General features: G+C 45.2%; 1 protein-coding gene across 1 annotated transcript in view; it reads right to left on the bottom strand.

Annotated features, from left to right (window-relative positions):
* Nucleotides 1-20,156, bottom strand: part of LOC120847768 (chitinase-3-like protein 1) — a 28,783-nt gene extending 8,627 nt beyond the window's left edge. Inside the window, exons 1-6 of the mRNA XM_040219641.3 lie at nucleotides 20,063-20,156; nucleotides 11,632-11,718; nucleotides 5,189-5,380; nucleotides 2,494-2,750; nucleotides 1,312-1,415; nucleotides 258-381 (exon numbers count right to left, since the gene is read on the bottom strand). Coding sequence (XP_040075575.2) covers nucleotides 258-381; nucleotides 1,312-1,415; nucleotides 2,494-2,750; nucleotides 5,189-5,380; nucleotides 11,632-11,707 — 753 coding nt within the window. The 5' untranslated portion in view covers nucleotides 11,708-11,718; nucleotides 20,063-20,156. The remainder of the gene's footprint in view (nucleotides 1-257; nucleotides 382-1,311; nucleotides 1,416-2,493; nucleotides 2,751-5,188; nucleotides 5,381-11,631; nucleotides 11,719-20,062) is intronic.
* Between the last annotated feature and the right edge of the window lie 478 nt (nucleotides 20,157-20,634).

Here is a 20,634-nt window from a genome sequence, read left to right as displayed (position 1 = left end):
CCGATGCTGTACTCTGTTTCACCGTAAGTGCGAGCGAAGCCGACGTTACATGAACGAGTATGCTGAGTTAACCACGGGCGATTATTAAAACACGCTTTCATTTCACGCTCCCCACGCTAGCTCTTGTAAGGTTCTCCTTAGCTGGAAATTGTGGTGAAACGGAGAATAGTAACAAATAATTGCGGATATACGTTCCTATTGTACGCTGCTTTTCCTCCAAATGTACCTGGACCAAGAACAGAATGAAGTATACTTACGATGTTAAATATTTTCTCGAGTTCAGTTGCATTTTTCCTTGCCCTAAGCGGAGAATTGTGTCCGGTGTATCGCTGCCATGCGCCGAAGAAATCGTATCCCATGACCGATATCAGATCGAGATGTCTATAAGAGAACGCCAAGAAGTCAGTTTCTGAATCCGCTTTTTCTTAAATACTGAAAACAAATTCAAATATACTTTTAACACACTAAATACATTTTATCAGCCGAATTTGATGAGGAAGCCGTCACGAAGAACCGTCACGAAGAACAGTGACTCTGGTATCACGTGGGATCACGTCACACCATGATGTCGCGTCACAGCGTGACGTCACCTGACACCCTGACAGCACGCCACGCTGGGACGTCACATAAAACCGTGACGTATCGTTTTACTCTAACATAATTTGTTTTTCAAACTGGTGGTTTTTATTTAGGGATGTAATATTTTTAACCGTCATTGATAGAGGTATCGGGGTGTAAGGGTCGCGTAGTAAGCAAGGGGGGAACAGGCGGGGGTGATATTTGTTTAGTTTTTTTCTTGTCCGATCCTTTAAAGGTGATCCTGGTGATATGCCACACCGCCTTGTGATAGTTAGGGGGAGAAAATTGGCTTAGAAAAGCCAGAGGAATCTTTTGCTTCTTAGACTTGGGCTAGGTGGCGCAAGCTGCCGCCCATTACAAAGGATATGGCCATTAACATGCATCCATCCATCCGTCACGCACCCTAATTTGTGTGTGATAGACCTCAAAATAAAAAGGCTTCCTCACCCTCCTGTTACGAAACAGTAACGCAAGACTCCAGTATCGCTCGTATTTAAGAAAATTAGAATTGCGTAGGCGTCACAGGCGTAGCCTCGTACTGTTGTTCCACATAGATACTCCAGATGACAGCCATTTTATTAGGCCGTGGAAGTGGCGAATACTTTTGACCTCTTTTCCCTGCATGCGCACATGCTTCACTACACGCAGATCTGGTTTTTGCACACGCGCAGGCAAACGCGAAACTTGTTTTCTAAGCAGCTTGCTGGTATATAGCATCTAACCAAGACTTACTTTGACAGTTGAGGAATGTCGTAGGATGCATTGGCGGTTGGAATTCCTGCGGAGACGGCCGCAGTCAGAAGGTAGTTTCTCTCGTCGAACGCAGCCCTCAGTTCCTGGAATAACGATTTTGTTTCTAAGAGCTCTTTTCTGAAGATCCTCGAAGCCTTACATTTTATTCAGACAATTCAGACAATACACCATGTCGTTTAACACCTAAAACTGTGGTGCAGAAAAGGAAAATAAAAACCTTTGGTCGAAGGAACAGACAGACAAGTGAACATTTGACATAATTAGCTATCACGAGCTCGCTTGCGCACTTCCACCGTTTACTTGAACGTATAACAAATAAAAAAAGGGTGCTTCGAATTTTGCCTGATTCTTGTGAACGTAATATTTGTTCACTGGTGTTGCGTGGCCAAGTCACGTGGCGTGGTAAACTTTCCTTTAAATATAGCTGGTAAACTCGCTCGTTAAGTTTGAAAGAAAAACTTCGAAGCGACATTATCAAGAAATCTACACTGCTAAGTTTAGCACGCGAACAAAACCGGTAATTTTAGCGCTTTGTCTGTGATGTTACATCGATATCGATAGTCTCTTTCCGATTAAAAACAACAATCAACGTGTTCTGGGTTAAACTAGATTTTTTGACGTGTTCTGTAATGCGCCAATAGAGGCAAGATACGACGGGGTTAGTGCCACTGCATGCCGATACGTGACTGGTAATCCAGCAAAAAAAAAAAAAAAAAACGCGCAGCGACTCGTCTGTAAAAATAATTTAACTAAACACTGTTGCTTATTGAATGTAATCAATGACGTTACGATTAAAAACAAAGCAAGAAAAAATAACATTAACCGCTCATTCACACTGGAAGCGGATCCCCGTTCGCAAAGCGGTTGCAAACGCGGTTGTATAAAGATCCAGTACAATTGCACGCGCAGTTGGTGACACCGAGTGCGCGTGCAATTGTACTGGATCTTTATACAACCGCGTTCGCAACCGCTTTGCGAACGCGGATCCGCTTCCAGTGCGAATGAGCGGTAAGGCCAACACGCTGGGGTGCCGCTACATTGGTAGCGGTTTACTTTTGGAGTTACCGCGAGGGTAGGTTGGGCCAAAGTTTGCCTTACCAGACAAGATGTTGGCTCTTTTTATTCTGAACGTTTTCGCGAGTGATGTAATGTAACTCTTACACTAAGGAGCTTGATGAAGTTGTCTCTGTCTTCGGGACTGCCTCCTCGTTGAGTCGGATACTCCCAGTCCATGTCGAGTCCGTCGAACCCGTGGAGTTCGACGAAATCGACCACGCTCTTCACAAACTTGGCACGTCCTTCGGAAGTCGACGCCATCTTGGAGTACTTTACGGAACCTTCGTTCCAGCCTCCGATAGCGATGATGGTTTTCAACTTGGGGTTTTGAAGTTTGAGGTTGTTGAATTTTTTGTACATGCCTGTCGGAGTGGACAGCATATAACGCCAATTTCATTTTCTTACGTTGTTTGTATTGACAGACATGTGCTTCTGTTTGAACTCAACTGCAACATTCACGTTTTCGAACAAAGCCTAATGATCTTCACAACTATCGATCTCATGAAACAGAGCCTAATGTAGTTAATTTATCACAAGTTATAGTGACCTTTCTTCAGTTAAACGTATACAAATTGAGATGTATTGAACTTATATGCGCTTAAAGTTATGCTGCATATTCGACATTTCTCAGATTTTTAGTAGCAATTTGAATGCTCCTCATACATCAGTTTCGTGAAACGCATGCTTCAGTTCTTCGGAGACATATGTAGGACAATGTACGCATGTGTCAAATATTTGAGTCAATCAATTCAGGCTATTTACATTTGTCCAGTTAGGCTTGCTTGCATTCAAGTTAGGGGGTTTACTTTTTTAAATAAAGGTACACTATTTCGATAAAATCCACGAGGGAAACTTCTGTGGAACTTTAATACAGTAACAGAGGTTTTGCCCAGAGACATATTTGACTAATATTGGAATTAGCAACGGAATTTCTTTTTTATGAATTCATAATGTTTTTTTCTTTTGTATTGACGTTTCAGCCACCGACTAAAATTGATTCAAATTGAAAACCTTTAACATAACCACCAAAACTGCAAACAGAAAAGAACTTGAAGTTTCTTTTTAATGTAATTTTTAAGTAAGGCACTTGAAGTGTTATAGCCTGCAACACGAAGAAAAAAACAGCAACAAAACAACAACAGCATTGTTTGTACAGTGCGGTTAAAGTTCTTTCGACTGTTTTCTGACATGCTGTCTGGATAATTGTTGTAATTGGACCGTGAGACATCTAGTGATATATATTATTAAAGGTTACAAGGTGAGTCCAAAACAGTATCGGGAGCAAACGCGGTTGTTTTTGCCAGCTGGGAGTCATGTCTGCGTCTTTTATTTCTATTTTCTCTCTTAAAGGCCGACGTACACTTCGCGCTTTCCACTTTTGCCCTCCCCCTTCTTACCTATATCCTCTCCACTTTTAAGCTTGTCCCAACTTTGCTCCCCTCGCAGATTAGGAGAGGGGAGCGCTAACAGGATTATCTTCCCTGCAGAAAACCGAGGTTGTACGTCGGCCTTTAAGCGGGCTTACAGCTTTTAATACATCGTATAAAAGACATCCAACACGCTGCGACGGGCCCTGCGGCACGAACTGCGCATGCGCTAACGCAGAAGACTCGCCCATGCGCAGTTCGTACCGGAGATTCCCTCGTACCGTATCGGATCTGCAGAAACGGTTCCCTGAAACTCCCTAATGTCTGAGGCATGTTCCGTTCGTGTATTGCGGGCGGTTCCTTCACATTGGTCATAAAAACTGTCTGCCAAAATGTTTGAAGCATGCAAATGTACGAAGCAGCAAACTTGCTTCCAGCATGTCTCAGACATGTACGCTGATCATTGTGCCATCATGTCTCCTCCGAACATGGTGCTTTTTGTACGATGTAGGAGCACTGTGCCGTCAAGCCGGGGTCACACTGCTTATACATTACAAAAACGACAGTATAGGGAGTATTCACTGGCGGCCATAGCTGTGTGCGCGAATGCTGAGCGCGTGCTGATGGCGAGCTTCCACAGTTCTTTTGCAACGTGCATTCCGCACCATTAAGAGTGTAGGTCTTAGCCGCCTATTGATGTGAGCTCGTTCTGGGCATGCGCTCTGAACAGCACCCACAAATATGGCGTCTAGTGAATACTCCCTATGCAAACGCGAGTCACTGCAATACTTGTGGTTCGATTACCGCGTGCAAATGAAGTATCTCCTTGAAGTCGTTGCCATATACGGCGATCTAAGCACGGACCTCGTGGTGACTTGTGATCAAATCTGTTTGCAGACTGTCTTTTGTGTGACATATAAGCAGTGTGACCCCGGATTTAGAGTGTAAATTGACGCATGGCGACGACGATATTACTTTGCGCACGCTATTAGACAACTCGCTATCGTACGTTATTAAAGTATGAAATGCTTTTAACGGAATCCCCCATCCCAAATTTTCGACCGTCTGTCCGTCAGCGAATCTTTCGTTAAATTGAACGGGAAAACTGACATGACGTGTCCTGACATCGCTTGACATTTGCACTAAGTCCATTTCTCCGTTAAATCAGCGGAGAAACTGACGGCTCTTCATTCTTCGACGAGACTGCTTAATGTCTTCCGAAAAATATAAACGATATGCCTCCCTAAATACTGCATTGCATGCATTATGGAACCGGACAAATTAAAACGCCGTCAACGTTTTTTGTTTGCTTTTTTTGTGGAAGGGTTTGCGAAGTTTGAGTATGTTGATTTGCCCTGTTGGGATGGCGTTCGGAGAGTCACCTCCGGACCACTGATCCAGTGTGGCCCTCCTCGAGCTAGGTCTTCGCTTACCCAGATGCCACGGCTTGGCCAAGTCGAGGTAGGGGTCGTACTCCTTGATGACGCCGTTTTCTAGCTTGGCGAACGTGTAGACCAGGTGCGTGCACAGCGTGGGGTCTATCTGGTTCACTGAGAAAGCGCCGTTGCCATGGCGGTAGTGGGACCAACTTCCCCAGTAGCAGATGAAGACTTTGTCCTTTCCTTCTGTAAGGCCCGGGACGACCATGTTAGACGACGAGTGTTGAGGTCGATAAACAAGTGGGAATAAGGCAAGGTCACGAGTAGCACTCTGTACTACTTTCGCATAACGTATGATCCACGGTGGTTCTTGTTTCGTGGTCCTGGTTCACAAGATGATCGATAGCCAAGTGTGTGAACGCACATCAGCTTGGAGCGCGTGTAGCGAAAGCTCGCGCTGCAGGTCCCCAATGGATCTTCGGTTCAACGTACCCTTTTAGTAAGTGCACGTCATCTATAGTAACTGCCGCGCCTGTTATCCGCCATTGTTTGGACACTCACGCCGAGCAAATACTGGACACAAAGCTGCGCGTCAGCGCTTGGTGAGGACTAGGAGCCGTTCAGACGCTTTGTGGCCCCCAAAAATGGCAACCACCAATGTTGATTACCATTTTGGGGTTTCTGAAAAAGGGTCAGTTTTCGCCCCAGCTCGTTTCGATCTGAATGACCGTCGTACCGGCGTGCGATCATGTATCGCAGCTGCGTGATGCTCGCGTTCGAGATCGCTGGCAGTCGTACTGCCACGGCTAAATTTCCCCACCTACGACGGAAAGCAGTCGGCAAAAGTGGAACCTAAGCTTGGGGATTCGGCAATTTACCTTTTAGTACTAATGGATCGCAGGTTTAGCTTTCCTAAATGAAGCAGGATGCGCTCCGAATAACTTTGGCGCTTCTACCACTGATCATATCGCACTCGAAAAACTCTGCGGCCAATCTTGGCATTTTACGGATTAAGCTTCTCGAAGCACGAAACTTAAAATATGTATAGACTAAGAAAAGAAACAAAAAAACGTTCAGCCTTTTCACTTTGGTGATGAAGGAAGAGCAGCGGAGCTGTAGCTTCTGTTCTCGGCGGTGGCTTTCAATGCGAGCGATCTGCTCTGCGTTCGCAAGGGAATTTGAAGCGTTCGACGGAACCATTCGCGCTGCTCCGCACGTCGCCGTTGCTCATAGATGATGACACCGAACTCTCGACAGCTACCGCCATCTATCAGTGACGGCGGCAACCAGACAACCGTTTGCCGCCGTCGTTGGCAGATGGCGGTAGCTGTTCAGAGTTCGGTGTCATCATTTCTTTGCTGGTAGATACGATCCTGGGGAATCTATAGCCCTTAACAGTTCCGCTGTAAAAACAAGCAGACAAAAACAGTGTGCGCTTTGGCGTTGGGCATAACCTTTTACCACGCTTAGTCTCGTAGCTCTAACTTGCGTTTTGAGTGATAAACTTGTTTTCAGCTCGTATAGTTGACCGAGTTCCCTGGCTGCGTAGATTTCAGCCGATCTCCCAACCCCTATGCGGGAAAGTGGTCGCACCGGATTTTCGAGAGTGTCTATACTTTGTTTCAGTTTGAGTCCAGCCGCTGCCGTCGCTACGAAGTAGAAAGACCATTCAAGGAGCGTCAAAAGCTCGAGTCTCGCGGTCTTTTCTGTTTCTGATTGGTTGTACAATGATGGAACACGTACAGACGCCATGGCGAGCACCATATGACGGTGCGCTTTTCACATCGTCGGACTGATCCCACCAGCTCGTAGGGTCGGCCATGACTGAACATGAGGTAAAACAAAGTATAGCTCTTTTGTTTTGTGTTTCAGAAAATAGTAATGCCGTTATTTGACATGCCTTCTGACTATCTAAATACAAGTTACAATATCACCGAGTGCTTTTTTTTTAAACTTTTGTACGCGATGGTGTTAAGCGCATAACTTTTGCACTGTGAACGTTAACATATTATTGCAATATCCGCAGATTTAGGGGGATCAGCTGTATCCCATTTTACATTAAGTCCAACAACGGCCAACGCTAGGACGCCGCGGAGCCAATCAAACCGCGACACGAGTGGGTCGTCGCCCCGCTCATCACCTTAGCGAGTCCCCTATCATTGACTCAACGGAGTGTGCTTCTCATTCAAGTGCCCTGTATTTGCGAATAATACTTCTTTTCTCTGCACAAATGAATCCAGCTTTTGTCTTTCTTTTGTTCTTATCCTCAAGTGCTACATGAGTGTTAGAGGACCCTCATCTTCAATAGCGTCTCTTACGCGACACGGGGCAATGACCGATCACAACGTTATCGCCTGGATCGCGATATGTCATAGATGCTCCCGAGTTGTCACGCGTCCGATTCCAGAGAATGAGTTTTGACAGTGCTTCTCAACGTGTACTTCGCCAGTTAACTTCTATAGAGGTAAAGGGACTCTTCGGTATCATATTTCCTGAACTTCTGTGTCCATAAAGCCTCAAGGGTTTATTTGAAGCACCATGCATACGTAGTGTATAGTTAATGTCTAGCTGAGAGGGTAGCAGTAATGTCCTTTTATTCTTTGCACCGCTTTTTCACAAATTGCGCCAGCCAACGTTCATGATAATGCTCATTTTGAGGGAACAGCATAGTGTCGTTTATTTAAAAATTTAACAGGCGAACAAGAAAATATAGATTCAAAAAATCACATCTTGTCATTTCTCCCCTACAATTTACAGACCCCTCCTCGTTCAAACATCGCTTCGTTTTGGTTTTTCGCTGCTGATTGTATAATGCTGCACTGTGACTAGTGGCATGCTTGTCTCCATGTTTTGATTCTTCTGTATGGCCTTGTCTATGCAAATGTATAGTAAATGCTTTTCTTTTTCTTTGTGCTCTTTGTTTTTACGAGCATGATGTAATCGCATGGCGCCCTATCTGGTGAATAAGGCGGGTTTTATAAAACTGAAGACCCAGAAGCCACAAAAAAAAGACTGTTTTACTCAAATGGCGTGTCCAGCGTGTGCATGTACTTTTCTGATGCAGTTCACTATGGGCACTGTTTTCGCGCAAAACGCCTGTAGTAAGGTTTGTCGTCCATGCAGACGTGCAGGACAATTTCTGGTCATTATTTAGGTATCGGCGATATTTCTAATCGTAAAACGTTTATCATTTTGAATTATTTTATTAATTTTCTCGAAGTTTTCAATACTTGTTGACGTTCTAGGGCGCCATGAAGGGCCAGTGCCATCCGCCTCTTTGCGACCATTGGTAAAATTCTTGTGCCACTGATATACTTGAGTACGTGATATGAAATTATTTTTCGGCACCTCTTTCAACATACGGAGGCAATCACTTGACAATTCCTTTTAGTTTCGGAAGACGTTTCAAGTTCAAGTGCAGCTCGGGAACAAACTTTTAGCCACGGCGGACGTCATGAATAAAAGCAAAATTAATAAAATTATGGCAATTCAAACATTAATGACCAAATACACTAAAAGCTATTATTTTCTACTTAGTGAAGATATTCATATTGTTCTGATTAAGAACTTGCTGAGCGCAATCAAAAACCCCTATATCAGTCAATTTTAAGTAAACGTAAAGCACGTGTGAACGTGAAGTTTCCACCCGCGCAGCAGGCAGGTGGCGATGCAAAACACGAATGATGCTCTTATTGAAAATAAAATGGAAGCGACATCAAAGACAAAACTAGAACAAATCACAAACAATCATTCGCGTTTTCGTATCGCAAACCTTCCGCCTGCTGCGCGACTGTGAACTTTAGCACCACCTCAGACTCAGCACCAGCTTAAAGTCTTCCTATATATAACTGATTTAGGGGATTTCGATGACGCTCAGCAAGCTCGTAACAGTAAAGAAATGTTCATTTTCGGTAATTAAAAGGCTAATGAGTAAATTATTGGTAATTAGTTTGATAATTATTCTGCATTTTTGCAACTCCTGACGTTCGCTATGGATGGCAGTTTGTAACCGAAAAGAGCTCATAATTTTTTCGAACACCATGCGCTCGAACAAACGAGGACAATGAAGAAACACGGACGACAGGACGTGTTTCTCTATTGTCCTCGTTTGCTCGAGTTTTTTAACCTTTTATTCAGTAATGGACCAACTAGCCCAAACCCAAGTTTTAATGCAACATATTTGTAGGGATTTAAAAAAAAATTAATCGCAGAAATACTCGTGCCGGCATGGTACAGAAGCAGCGTCTCAGCTGAGACCACGGTGTAAGATACACTTTAGGTGAGGACACGACGGGGCTGAACCAGACATGTACAAATTACTCAAAAAAGGTAGTTAAGTTAAGTTACTGAGTATCGACGCCAAAAGTAATTGGAGTAGAGTAGAAATTACGCATTTGTAATAGTAATTGAGTAAACTACTAACTACTGTAAAAAGTAGCGAGTTACTTTGAAGTTACTTTCGAAGTTACTTTTTTATATTTTTGTGGTAGCAAAATGAACAGCAGTTTTGATCAATGAAAAACCCTGCGAGCTTAAAATAAATGCAGTCTATTCATGGCTTGCGTTTTCGCCAAAATAGTTTACTCGCTCACAGAAGCAAGTGACTTTCAAAGTTCTTGATAGGAGAGTTTTCCCCTTTTCCTTCTAAAGACGTCCCCAGCCCAGCTAATTAGACGTTCCACCGACGGGCTGGATGGAACGGCAGCGTTGAATTTGAGAAACAGGCTGTGCAGGGTCGGGTAAGCGAGTGTCGGCATCTTAGGTGTCCATGACGAAACTTGTGAGGTTTGCCTCGGGTAGAGGGTCTTTAATAACAAACTTTCCTTCTTGTTTTTTCTTCGTCACGTTGAGATTGTTATGACTGGCCCTCTTTATTCCGACGTCGTTCTGAGAGTGCGCTGAGCGAGTGCACCAGACCGTCAAGGGTTCAAGTCTCGCGCCACGACGACGAGATCACCCAGACGACTGCGCGTCCCGTTGTAGTGCTAGTGCTACGCTACTGAAAAAAAAAAATTGATTTGGTTTAATAGAAGATGAACCGAAGTATACTTCGCCGCTGACGCCGGGTCTAACAAAAGGATCTCCCAAGGGTAACTCGCGGTCCTCGCCGGCGACTACAATATTCTGACGCGCCTGAATCGTTTTTAACAAAGAGGAGGTCTCCCAGGCATGGATGGTCGGAAGGACGCGAAGGATTACGTGAACAAGCATCGTCACTCGTATACAGTTGCAGCTGGAAGCGGGAACGTGCTCCCATGAACGGATTATCCGTACAAGGGTTTGTGCGCGGGGGAGTCCGGCTTTGCAAAGGCGTATGCGCTGACGACAAGGCGCCCAGCTGCGAGGTCATTCCAGTGGCGCCTCTCGTGGAACCTACCGCTTGAGTCAGAACTCACTAAAGACCGACAGCACGAAAACAATAACTCTCAGAGTGCCCCCGTCTTTCACGGTTGCAGCTGGAAACGCGGCGCCTGCGTGCATTACCGGATTAGGTCAATACCCGACCAAGGCTTGTTCAGCATCTCTTCCTGCGTTCGTGCGTGCCGGTGTTATATTTTGGCTGCTCGTCGCCACCTTGGCCCAAGGACGCCTTCCCGAACAAGGGGGCCCCTTGTTCGGGAATGCCACTTCATCTGCCGGCGTCTTATTCATTTCTGCGCTCAAACTTTCGTGATGGGCAAAATTAGCACTATATAATTTCGAAAGTAGTTAGTAATTTGAGTAGAAGTTACCTGAAAAAAGTAGTTAAATTAAACTACTAATTACCCAAATCAAGTTGTAATTTTAAGTTACCAAGTTACTCGAAAAAGTAGTTAAACTACAGTAGTTTGAGTAGAGTAGTTGAACTACGTCCAAGTCTGGGCTGAACGCGCGGCGCGAGGAATCAGATAGTGTTCGTTCGACGGGCATCCGAAAGGCTGCATTATTCGGCGGCCACCGTGCCCGCGACTGACAGTGTCGCCGGCGGCCCAACCGTGAAACTGTTTGAGAGCGAAAAAATTATGTCGTTGCCATGACACCCTGGTACACCGTGGTCTTTCTGCACGAGCGACAACCTCACTGGAGCTCTGCGCGTGTGGAGCATGAGGCGGCACGAGCCGTCTTTGCCGTGCCCACGGGTCGATGAGTCATCTGCCGGCGCCGCTTGAAACCATAGTGAGAGAGAGAAAGAGAGAGAGAGTGAAAAGCGAACTTTATCTGCACTGCGCGAGGAGCGCGCTGTCCTCACCTGAAGAGTATTATTTTACACCGTGGCTGAGACTGAGGGCAAGAAAGCACTGCCAAAGCGAGCGCACGAGCTGAGCGGGACTCAAACCGCGTCTCAAGACGTTCGCAGGCCCCAAACCTTCGCAGTGATTTTTTACACCCATTCTCGGCTGAGGCGATATTCTAGCAAGCCGGCCCGGTGTACAAGAATACCTCGTAATTGGGCTAAGCCATTAAATATTGCCATGTCATTCATCTTGAGGGGCGCTTAGCCGAGATCGCTCTCATACCGGTATCTTGCGGTGCTGCCCCGGAGAACGTTGCAGCAGAGAACAAAATGACGGCAGCCGTCTGAAGGACCCGCATGGTCTTGGTTCCTGCACAAAGGGAGGTTGAGATTTATCAAAAGGACTTTCGAAACTGTCCAATTGGCGCTTTTCATTCGAGCTCGACAACACCGTAGTGAATGCACCCTGAGTACTTTAGTATATAGACCATTTCAGTAACCGTCTTCTGCGCGCTATCATCTTTGTTTACTGGATTACTGGACTGAGCATGCCCACTAGCTCTTTCCTGTGGAATGTCTGGCGCCACGCTTGCCTCCACAGCAGACTGGTACGGTGCTCACTACAATTCAATTACTCGTAATCAATTATTTTTCTAGTTATTTTGTTGTCATTTGATGATATTTATTAGGAAGTGACCGCAAGGGTAGTGTGATTATATTTATTTGGAAGTACTAAAATTACTTTTAACCGTTGCTATTTTTCCACCCCTCCCCTTTATAACGGCGCACCGCGTTCGTAGAAGCTTCCTACCAGGAAATCCTCGAAGCACGCCTCTGACGCGAGGAAGGTTTACCAAAATAGGTGGATCAAGAATATAGGTACTTCACAATTCGGTGACTCTAATTCATTTGTGGACACGGGAGAGCCCGTCTTGAAACCGACATTTAACTGTCGTTTTGAAAAATCCGAGGTAATTGGTGAAGTCTCGGTTACCTTTTCAATTATTCCCAATTTCTTTACCGGCTCAAGTACCATAGTGATAAATCTTATACGTATGATCAATATGTTGGTCCAATAAACACATATGATGTCTGCATCAAGATGTCTGCAATTTTATCACTTTGTGTTTTACTTGACTAGGTGTATATGTTTGTATGTACGTACGTGTGTATGTCTGGCGTATTGCATGTATTACGTGTTATTTGTGCTGATACCCTGGTTATAATATTTGCGTTATTATTACTTAATTGAATGAATTAATTCATTTTATGGTGCAATATATCATGCAATGCCCTTAGGGCACATTAAGGGTACACTAAATGAAATGAAGCGAAATTGAATCAGCTATGTACGGACGCATATCGTTTAATGTAGTTAAAGTTTTAAGTACACGATGAATATTTGCAACGTATTTTTCTGTCTCCCTCCTTTGTAAATCGCAGGGTCGGCAGCGCCTCAAATAAACTAAAGTAGAAATATAACGAGTCGCACAGGAAAGCATCGCAATCCCCGCGCCCTTTTCAAAATACCTGCGGAGATGGGCGATGGTGCAAGCCGTGGTGATTGGCAAGGCACCATCCGGACGCGATGATTACATAATGTCAGTTCGGAACGTTTCCTTTGGAACCCGTCCTATCCGGTTTCGATAACCCTTAGCGGTCTACTGAAAAGCTTGTTATCGAGCTGACTCAATGCTGGACAATGTACACTACCGCATGTTTCTTATCGTCAAACTGCGGCGCCAGTAAGCAGCTTCCCGAGCGTTACCCTTCGAACATCACCGATTTGATTAGATAAGGCACGCGCGCATTACGCAGCTAGGTCTACATTGCCCTGCGCGCTTGTGCTTGACTCACGCACACTGTGGCCACCTGACAGTGTAAAGCCGCGACGTCTTCGCCGACGGAACCGTCGCACAAGAAAGAAAAAAACAAACAAAAAACGTCCTAGCAGTGCAGTCTTTATCAGCTAGGCACTGCGTTTTTTAACCTGCCAAGGGATATTGGTCATACAAGTGGCCATGTTCAGCGCCGTGCTAATAATAAATTCGATTGTTTTCTCGAAAAAAAAAAAAATGCTGGGACCATCAATTTTTTTTTTGTTACGATTATTTGCATTTATAGGATTCATGAAACGATTCCGGGTTGGAACGTTTGTGACTTTGCAGAGACGTATTTGTTTTAGTCTGGTCCAAGGATACTTGCACGGACCGCCACTGATTCAGAAACTTCTTTGTCGCGGTGAAATTGCTAGAATGAAAGGGGACAATTTCTCTCGGTCTTGCCTCCGGGAAGCTTGATGACGTAATTGTGGGATCGAAACCACCCGCGCCCGATGACAGCCGAGCGCGGCTCGAGGATCGTAAACAAGAACTTCGTGAGCACTCCACTTCGGCTCGTAACAAACAATGCCTCGGCGGACACTCGGGTAGTGAGTGGCTCGTGTCCAACCACTACGGTGACGAGACTCTAACAATGCCTGGAGCTCAGCACGCGCTTTCTACTTTGTCAACCCCCGCCGCGTGGCTTTGATTAGCGTTGGCAGTGTAGGATAGGCTCCAGGCCACGTGGCCACTTCTTCTGGCTCCGAGTCGAGGGGATGAACGAGGCTTATAGATCTCGAATTTTTATCTGTCGACTGCCGTTGCTTAGAAAGCAAAACTAAGGCAAGTTTATTCGGTTACTAACATCAGGGAGCGATTCTAAACAGTATTTAACGAAAGTAAACAAAAAAAAAATGATGGCCACTTTAACAAAAACACGTTTAAAATTTTAAATATTCCCGCAACCTTAAAGGGGCGGTGTCACGAATTTTTTGTGCTTTGTGTGACTAACGTTTAGAATTAATCCGTGACTTTTATAGCCTATTAAACGCGTTAGGGTTTGTCCTCGTACAATATTAGGAAAAAAAAACACAACAAAACAACAACAACAAACAAGCTAATGACGTCATATAACACCTGAGACTGTGGTGGAAGAAATTGGAAACTGTTTCTTCTACTGAAAAGTTTCCAAATCCTTCCACTAAAATCTCAGGTGTTATATGACATGATTAGCTATCACCAGCTCGCCTGCACGCTCATTGTCTTTTCAACAAAACAAGCAGCTTTTTTTATCTCGAAGCCAGAAACTAGGTCAAGTGATCTGAAGTCGATTAGGATGCAGCCAATGTTTATGCGGGCAGGAAGTGAAGGAGAGGAGAAAACGGAGAGCGCGCGAGGACATCAGAACTCGGAGCTCTGGTTGGAATGATTCTGGGATTTACTCCATTCAGCATCAAGTCAGGGTCACACTGCTCCTGCACATCATACGAAAAAAACAAAACAAAACAGTCTCCAAACACGAGTCACCGCAATACCCGTGGTTCGAATGCCGAGTGCGCCCAAGTTTCCTTCTTGAACGCATTGCCATGCGGCATTCGAAGCACGGATCTCGCCGGGACACGCGTTCGAATCGGTATGCAGACCGTCTTTTGTACGATCACAGCCTTCTATATACTGACAAAGCCTGGCAGGTACCCACGAGACGCGGCCGCCGAAATGAAAAAAAAGGTGGGGTGGAGCGGGACACAGCGGATCAGAGGAGAGCCACGCGACTGGCGCCCCGCTGCGGCGAGACGCCGAAACAAAGCTCTTCCCGAGCGAACAAGTGTGTTTCGGGTCCTCGCCGCTGCAAAAGCTGCGCGCTGACGTCCAGGTGGATTTTGATGCTCTGTGCTACCAGATCCTCGCGCTCCAATTCTGCGACCGGACACTCTGCGGCTTCGTCGTCGAACAGCCAGGCTTTGTGAGTATAGACGAGGCTATGGCACGTCTCCAAGCCAGGAGCGCGGGCTAGCTCGGGCTCGTAGCGCAAAGCTTTGTCTCCACTGCAGTCGTCGAACACGTTTTAAGGCGGAACACAGGCGTCTTAAGGCCCGTTCACACTCTTGCGACTGCTTGCGACCTCTTAAACCTGGGTTCCTTAAAACTTCTTAAACCAGAGAATGCACTGGCGCCATCTATTGGGAAGCAGTGTAAACTCGGCGGTCCGGCATATTTTTTTTTTATTTCTCGCGCAATATCCTTTCTTTTTTGGCTCGAAAAACTTTTGTCAATGTTATAAACGAGCCTTTCTATGGGTATTACGCACATTTGACCTCGGAAATCCCGCAAAACCTTCGCTTTTGTGAAATGCAGTTCTAGGGTCACCGCATAGATGGCGCCACAATGTCAGTGCGTTCCCTCATTCTAGAAACATTTAAGAAGTTGTGAGATCTCGTCTCTCTCAGTCGTACTCGGTCGCAAGAGTGTGAACGGGCCTTTAGTGTTCTCTTTCGCATTCAAACAGGTTCGACGAATGCAGTGGAGGAGAGAGGTAGCTAGCTTTAGGTTTACCCACTAATCTATCCAATCAGAGCTCGACGTTCTTCCTTCCCCGCGCCCTCTCGCCTTCTCCTCTCCTTCACTTTCTGCCCACATTTTAGTCGCGCGCTGGAGTTGTCAAAGCACAGGACGCGCGCCGAGTTCCAGACCTTGTTAAGGCTCTGCTATTGTCTTCATTGCAGCGATTGGACACGGACCACTACCCCAATGCTTATCGAGCTATCGATTATCACGAGCCCAAATCGAGTGCCCACGCGCAATGCGCGGGTACAATCTATGAGTCGCATACAAATATCGTCACTGGGTCGTACTGCGACCGCCCAGCTACGTCATCGAGTTTTGCGAAAGAGAGATGGAAAGGAAACGCTCGCTTTTATTGTTGAAATTACATAGTCGCAATGAGGTTTCTTGGTCAATGGCGTTGCGTGCGGGTGTTCTTGTGTCCCACTAGCGCATGTAAGCTCATGTGAAAGTGAAAAAAAAAAAAAAAAAAAAAAACATTCCGAGTGAATATTGGGTCGCCGCTCTTTTAGGTACGTCTCTAATAAATAAAATTTGAAAATCAAATACCAGTTGGTTGTAACAAAATCAGGGGAAGTCGAAAGAAACTTCGAATCGGAGCTGCTTCTGTATAAGAAATGTCAAGAATCACGGGAGGACATTCGTTTTTGCAGTTTCATACTACGTCAACTTGCACTCGACCATGCGCGAGGCTGTTTTTTTTCTTTTTTTTTTTCTTTTTTACCGTGAAACGTGTGTAGGCTTGGTTTTCGGGCAAAGTGAAGCCTCAAAAATCGTAACAGCAAATTTCCCCGCTTAATTTAACCGGGAAAATGACGTAACATGGCTTCATGTCACGTGACCTATACAGAAAATCAGTTTTATAACGAATTAAAACGAAAAAATTGACGTCACGAAATCAATCTTCCCGTTCAAACTTAGCAAAAAATTCACGTCACGTTACATAGTCACGTGACGGGCAATTCGCGATGCATTTTTTTTTCATAAGTACATTGCTTGTACACGATGGAAAATAGCACTTAAAGGCACTGGACAAAGGATCGAACACAGGACACACACGCGCTGCGTTCGTTCCTTCCTTCTCTCCCTTTGAGCGCTGTTTTTATCACGTACAACGATTCCCAACTATACTTCGTTTTGACCTTTAGTCCGGACGCCGCCGACGCAACGTGCTGACGGTACCGATCAAACGGCGTTAAAAGTGCAGCAGTATGGTGTTGGTCGTGTTTTCTGTAGGTGATCTATTACCGCTGAACCAATCATGTACAGGGAAGGCCCAGTGATTTGCACTCTTGGCGTAGTTTCATTGGTACCATCAACTTGTGCAGTCAGCTGCGTCTGAAATTTGAGCTGAAACCAAGTATCGCCCAACTTGCTGAGCGTCCTTTATCTTGTCTTTGCCTTTTATCAGTACCGGGACGTTTTCCAGGCAGTCGGTCAACGATCATGTTCTCCGGAGATTAGATAATCCCATTCCCTGGTCCTATTTTCTGGGAAGTAGGCGCCGATAAACGTCCGCAGTTTGTCCCGCACCGACATTCGTCACCTATACTTCGTCACCTATACTCGCACGCAACGCCACTGACCAAGAAACTCCTTTGTCGCGCTGTAATTTCGAGGTCAAAACCGAGATTTTTCATTCAATCTATCCTGCGCAAAACCTGATGACGTAACTGGGCGGTAGCAGTACCGCCCAGTGAAGATATTCGAATGCGGCTCATAGCATGGACCCGAGCATGGCATGGACACTCGATTTGGGCTCGTGATAATCGATAGCTCGAGAAGCATTCGGGTAGTGACCCGTGTCCAATCGCTGCAATGACGGCAACAGCCGAACCATACCAATGTCTGGAACTCTGCGCGTGTCCTGTGCCTTGCCAACCCCAGCGCGTGGCTATGATCAACATTGGCGGCATATAATCGGCTCCAGATCACGTGGCTGCTTGTTCTGGATACGAGTTGAGGGGGTGAACTCTGCTCGTTTTTATTTATTTTTTTCTGCGACTTTGATTGCGTGGGGTGAAAAACGAACGGGTATTTCATAGGTCATTAACGTCAAGGATCCGTTCTAAGCGGTATTTGCGCAAAATACAAAAATCGTTCCATCGCCCCTTTAAGTCTACTTGTAGTCGACGGTGCGAGTTAATGAGACTAATCCTGCAGCGTCAAAATCGCGTCACTGGGCTTTTTTGCTCATAACTAACTCAGCGAGATTAAAATACGTACAAAAACATTTGTGTGTGTGTGTGTAGGCGATGTAGGGGGAAAAGGAAATGACCATCTCCTCTATTTACTTTTGAAACTGCGTAGCCCACACGCACACACGCACGTTTCTGTGCGTGTTCTATCATCGCTGAACCAATTAAAAACAAAAAAGCAGGTCCAGTGACTTGCGCTTTTGATTCTGCTTGATTGACGCCTACGTAATCTGCAATAAAAATACTCCCCCCGCAAAAAAAAAAAAGAAAAACATGTTTTATTTAGAAAAATACCATCTACCCCTATTTATTAGTCGGCGACTGGTATCATGTAAACAGCAAGTCATAATATATACAGCGACAAACTGCGAAAGAGAAGGAAATGAGAGCGAGCGGGCACGTCAAAGCGTCCAGCTCTGATTGCAATAATTGATCTTTTTTCAGACATATGGGCTCGAGAGTAAGTGTATTTCAAGTAGTTTGTATTCGGAAGTAAATCGGTGCTTGGCCTCAAAAGTTTACCAACCTGTTTAGGTTATCCATGGCTTTCTTCAAACGTGAAGCCGAGAACGATGTTCGAAACGCATCGAACAAAGCGAACCTTCATCCGCACTTTGATGACCTTCCAAAATATGATATTGAGTTGTTTTATAATAGCTTGTCACCCGTAGAAGAGGCTTGGAGATTTTCAATATTCTTTTAGCTCGTGAAGTTCAGTACTAAAGGAATAAACCTCAAGTATAGCTTCGGCCAAACGCGCAAATCGAGATTACGCAATGACCAGAAGAAGGCTTTTACCGTACAGAAAGTGCTTTATACTTTTACATGTAACCCTCATTCTATTCCACAATGCCAGAAATCTAAGTTATTTGGTGTGCTGAACGATGAAGACGACCTCCTTTCATCCGCTTTCTGCCTGACCACAGCGCCCTCTACGGTTCCCTGGAGTCGCCAGTAATCTGTGAAAGGTTAAAAGTTCAGGAGAAGCTCTTACCCCTTTCAACTTTAGCAGAGCGGGCGCCTTGCCAAAGAAGAAAAAGGTGGAAGGAGCTTTTCCTGGTCTCTTAACCTGCCACCAACCATAGGTGACACCACTTGTTTAAAAGAAAAAAAAAAAGGTGAATTTGCGAGTAAACGCAAAGTTTCGTTTCTTTTCTCCCTTTCTATTGACTGCCAATCAGAACAAACAAGAGCGTCGTCTGCTACTCTCGCAGTGTCTTGCGTTCAAACGCTTTCAAAGACTGGGTGGAGACAAGGGCAGGAGGCCTTTGCGCCTTTCCACTGTCCTTCCACTTAGAGCTCGGCGCTGAGTAGGCCCCGCTGGCTCTCGACTCTTTCTCTCCTTTAGCTGTTCATCGTAAAGAGTTGATTTTTAATACGTTTTACGTATCAAAACACGTAAATTACCGCGCAAAAATGTACGCATTACAAATAGAGCAATTTCTATCGTCTATGTGGAGGATCAGTACTGATGAACCTGTCGCTTGTGCATTCGTATAGATATTCCTAGTATGTTCATTTTATCATTAAGAGAGATCACCCAATACATTATGTAGAGGAAACTTGATAGTCAAACATATTTCAAGCATAAACCCTATATTTGTTTTTATCACCGCTTGGTGAGAAAGGGCAAACCGAAATCCGATGTTTGCTAGAAAACCTAATCTTGTTTATTTTTGTCTTCGTGGAGTGCGAATATTCTAAAATCAGGCTTTAGCGAACGCGGAGCTGATAATGCTTCTTAACTGAATAACGCAGAAATAGTAGATATAAACTTGCTTTTTATCTTCTTATTTCCGTTATAACGAAACCGAGATGGAAATAAATTTGATGGTATTTGACTGCTGTAAACACTAGAACAATATAATGGATTAAATTAAGTCGCGTACACTAGACCGTAAAACATCTGCGTTATTGCCAGTGCTTGTTTTACTTAACTTAATTTGTAAAATAAAGCAGATATAACTGGCTGCCATGAATGAATGAAGGCTACCATGTTCACGCTTATTATTTGCTTGATGTTTTTGGCGATAATCTGCTCTGGTTCCTGAAAGATTTCAATCTTTACGGCCACGTAAAGAAAACCAAAAGATAGTTTACTCGAACTGACTGTCACAAAGGCTGGACTCACCTGGTTTCCGTATCAGCAGTGACCCACTAGCTCCAGTTTTGACGCAACAAAGTTCGTTAATGGTTCGCTGCCTTTTACGACAATAGCATATATATCGCTGAGGTTCCCCTACCTTCCCGTCGATAAGAGCGCCATATCAGTTCAATTAATCCTTCGAGAGATAGCACGCGTATTGTGTCATCCGTGATAAGTGTATTGTGTTTTATTTCTGCGAATTAAGGTTTTTGCTTCGTATTGCCCCTGTCCCTGCAATTGACGATATGCAAAGTGCGCGGCACCATCTAGCCTGGCGCCCAAGAACATGGTCCGTCTCACCAGTTGGCTTCGGCGCTGGCAAAGGCCATAGGACGCAAAAGTGTAGTTCTAAAAAAAAAAAATTGGGTTGTGTGTGTGTTTATACAGCCTAGAACTTGGTCTGCCTCACGGGGGCGACGAGTCTCCCAGCTGTAGATGAGAAATTTAGCCAGTGCGGTACAGCCGCTAGCCTGGGGTCTTTAACGTGCATCACGCAGTAGTGATACACGACCGCACGCCGGTACGATGCTCATCCAGATCGAAACGGGCAGGGGTGG

This window comes from Ixodes scapularis, unplaced genomic scaffold (assembly GCF_016920785.2).
Source record: "Ixodes scapularis isolate PalLabHiFi unplaced genomic scaffold, ASM1692078v2 PGA_scaffold11__112_contigs__length_91849675, whole genome shotgun sequence".
Classification (NCBI taxonomy): Eukaryota; Metazoa; Arthropoda; class Arachnida; order Ixodida; family Ixodidae; genus Ixodes; species Ixodes scapularis.
The sequence above is the reverse complement of the archived record's forward strand: the minus strand, read 5'-3'. Positions and strand labels throughout refer to the sequence as shown.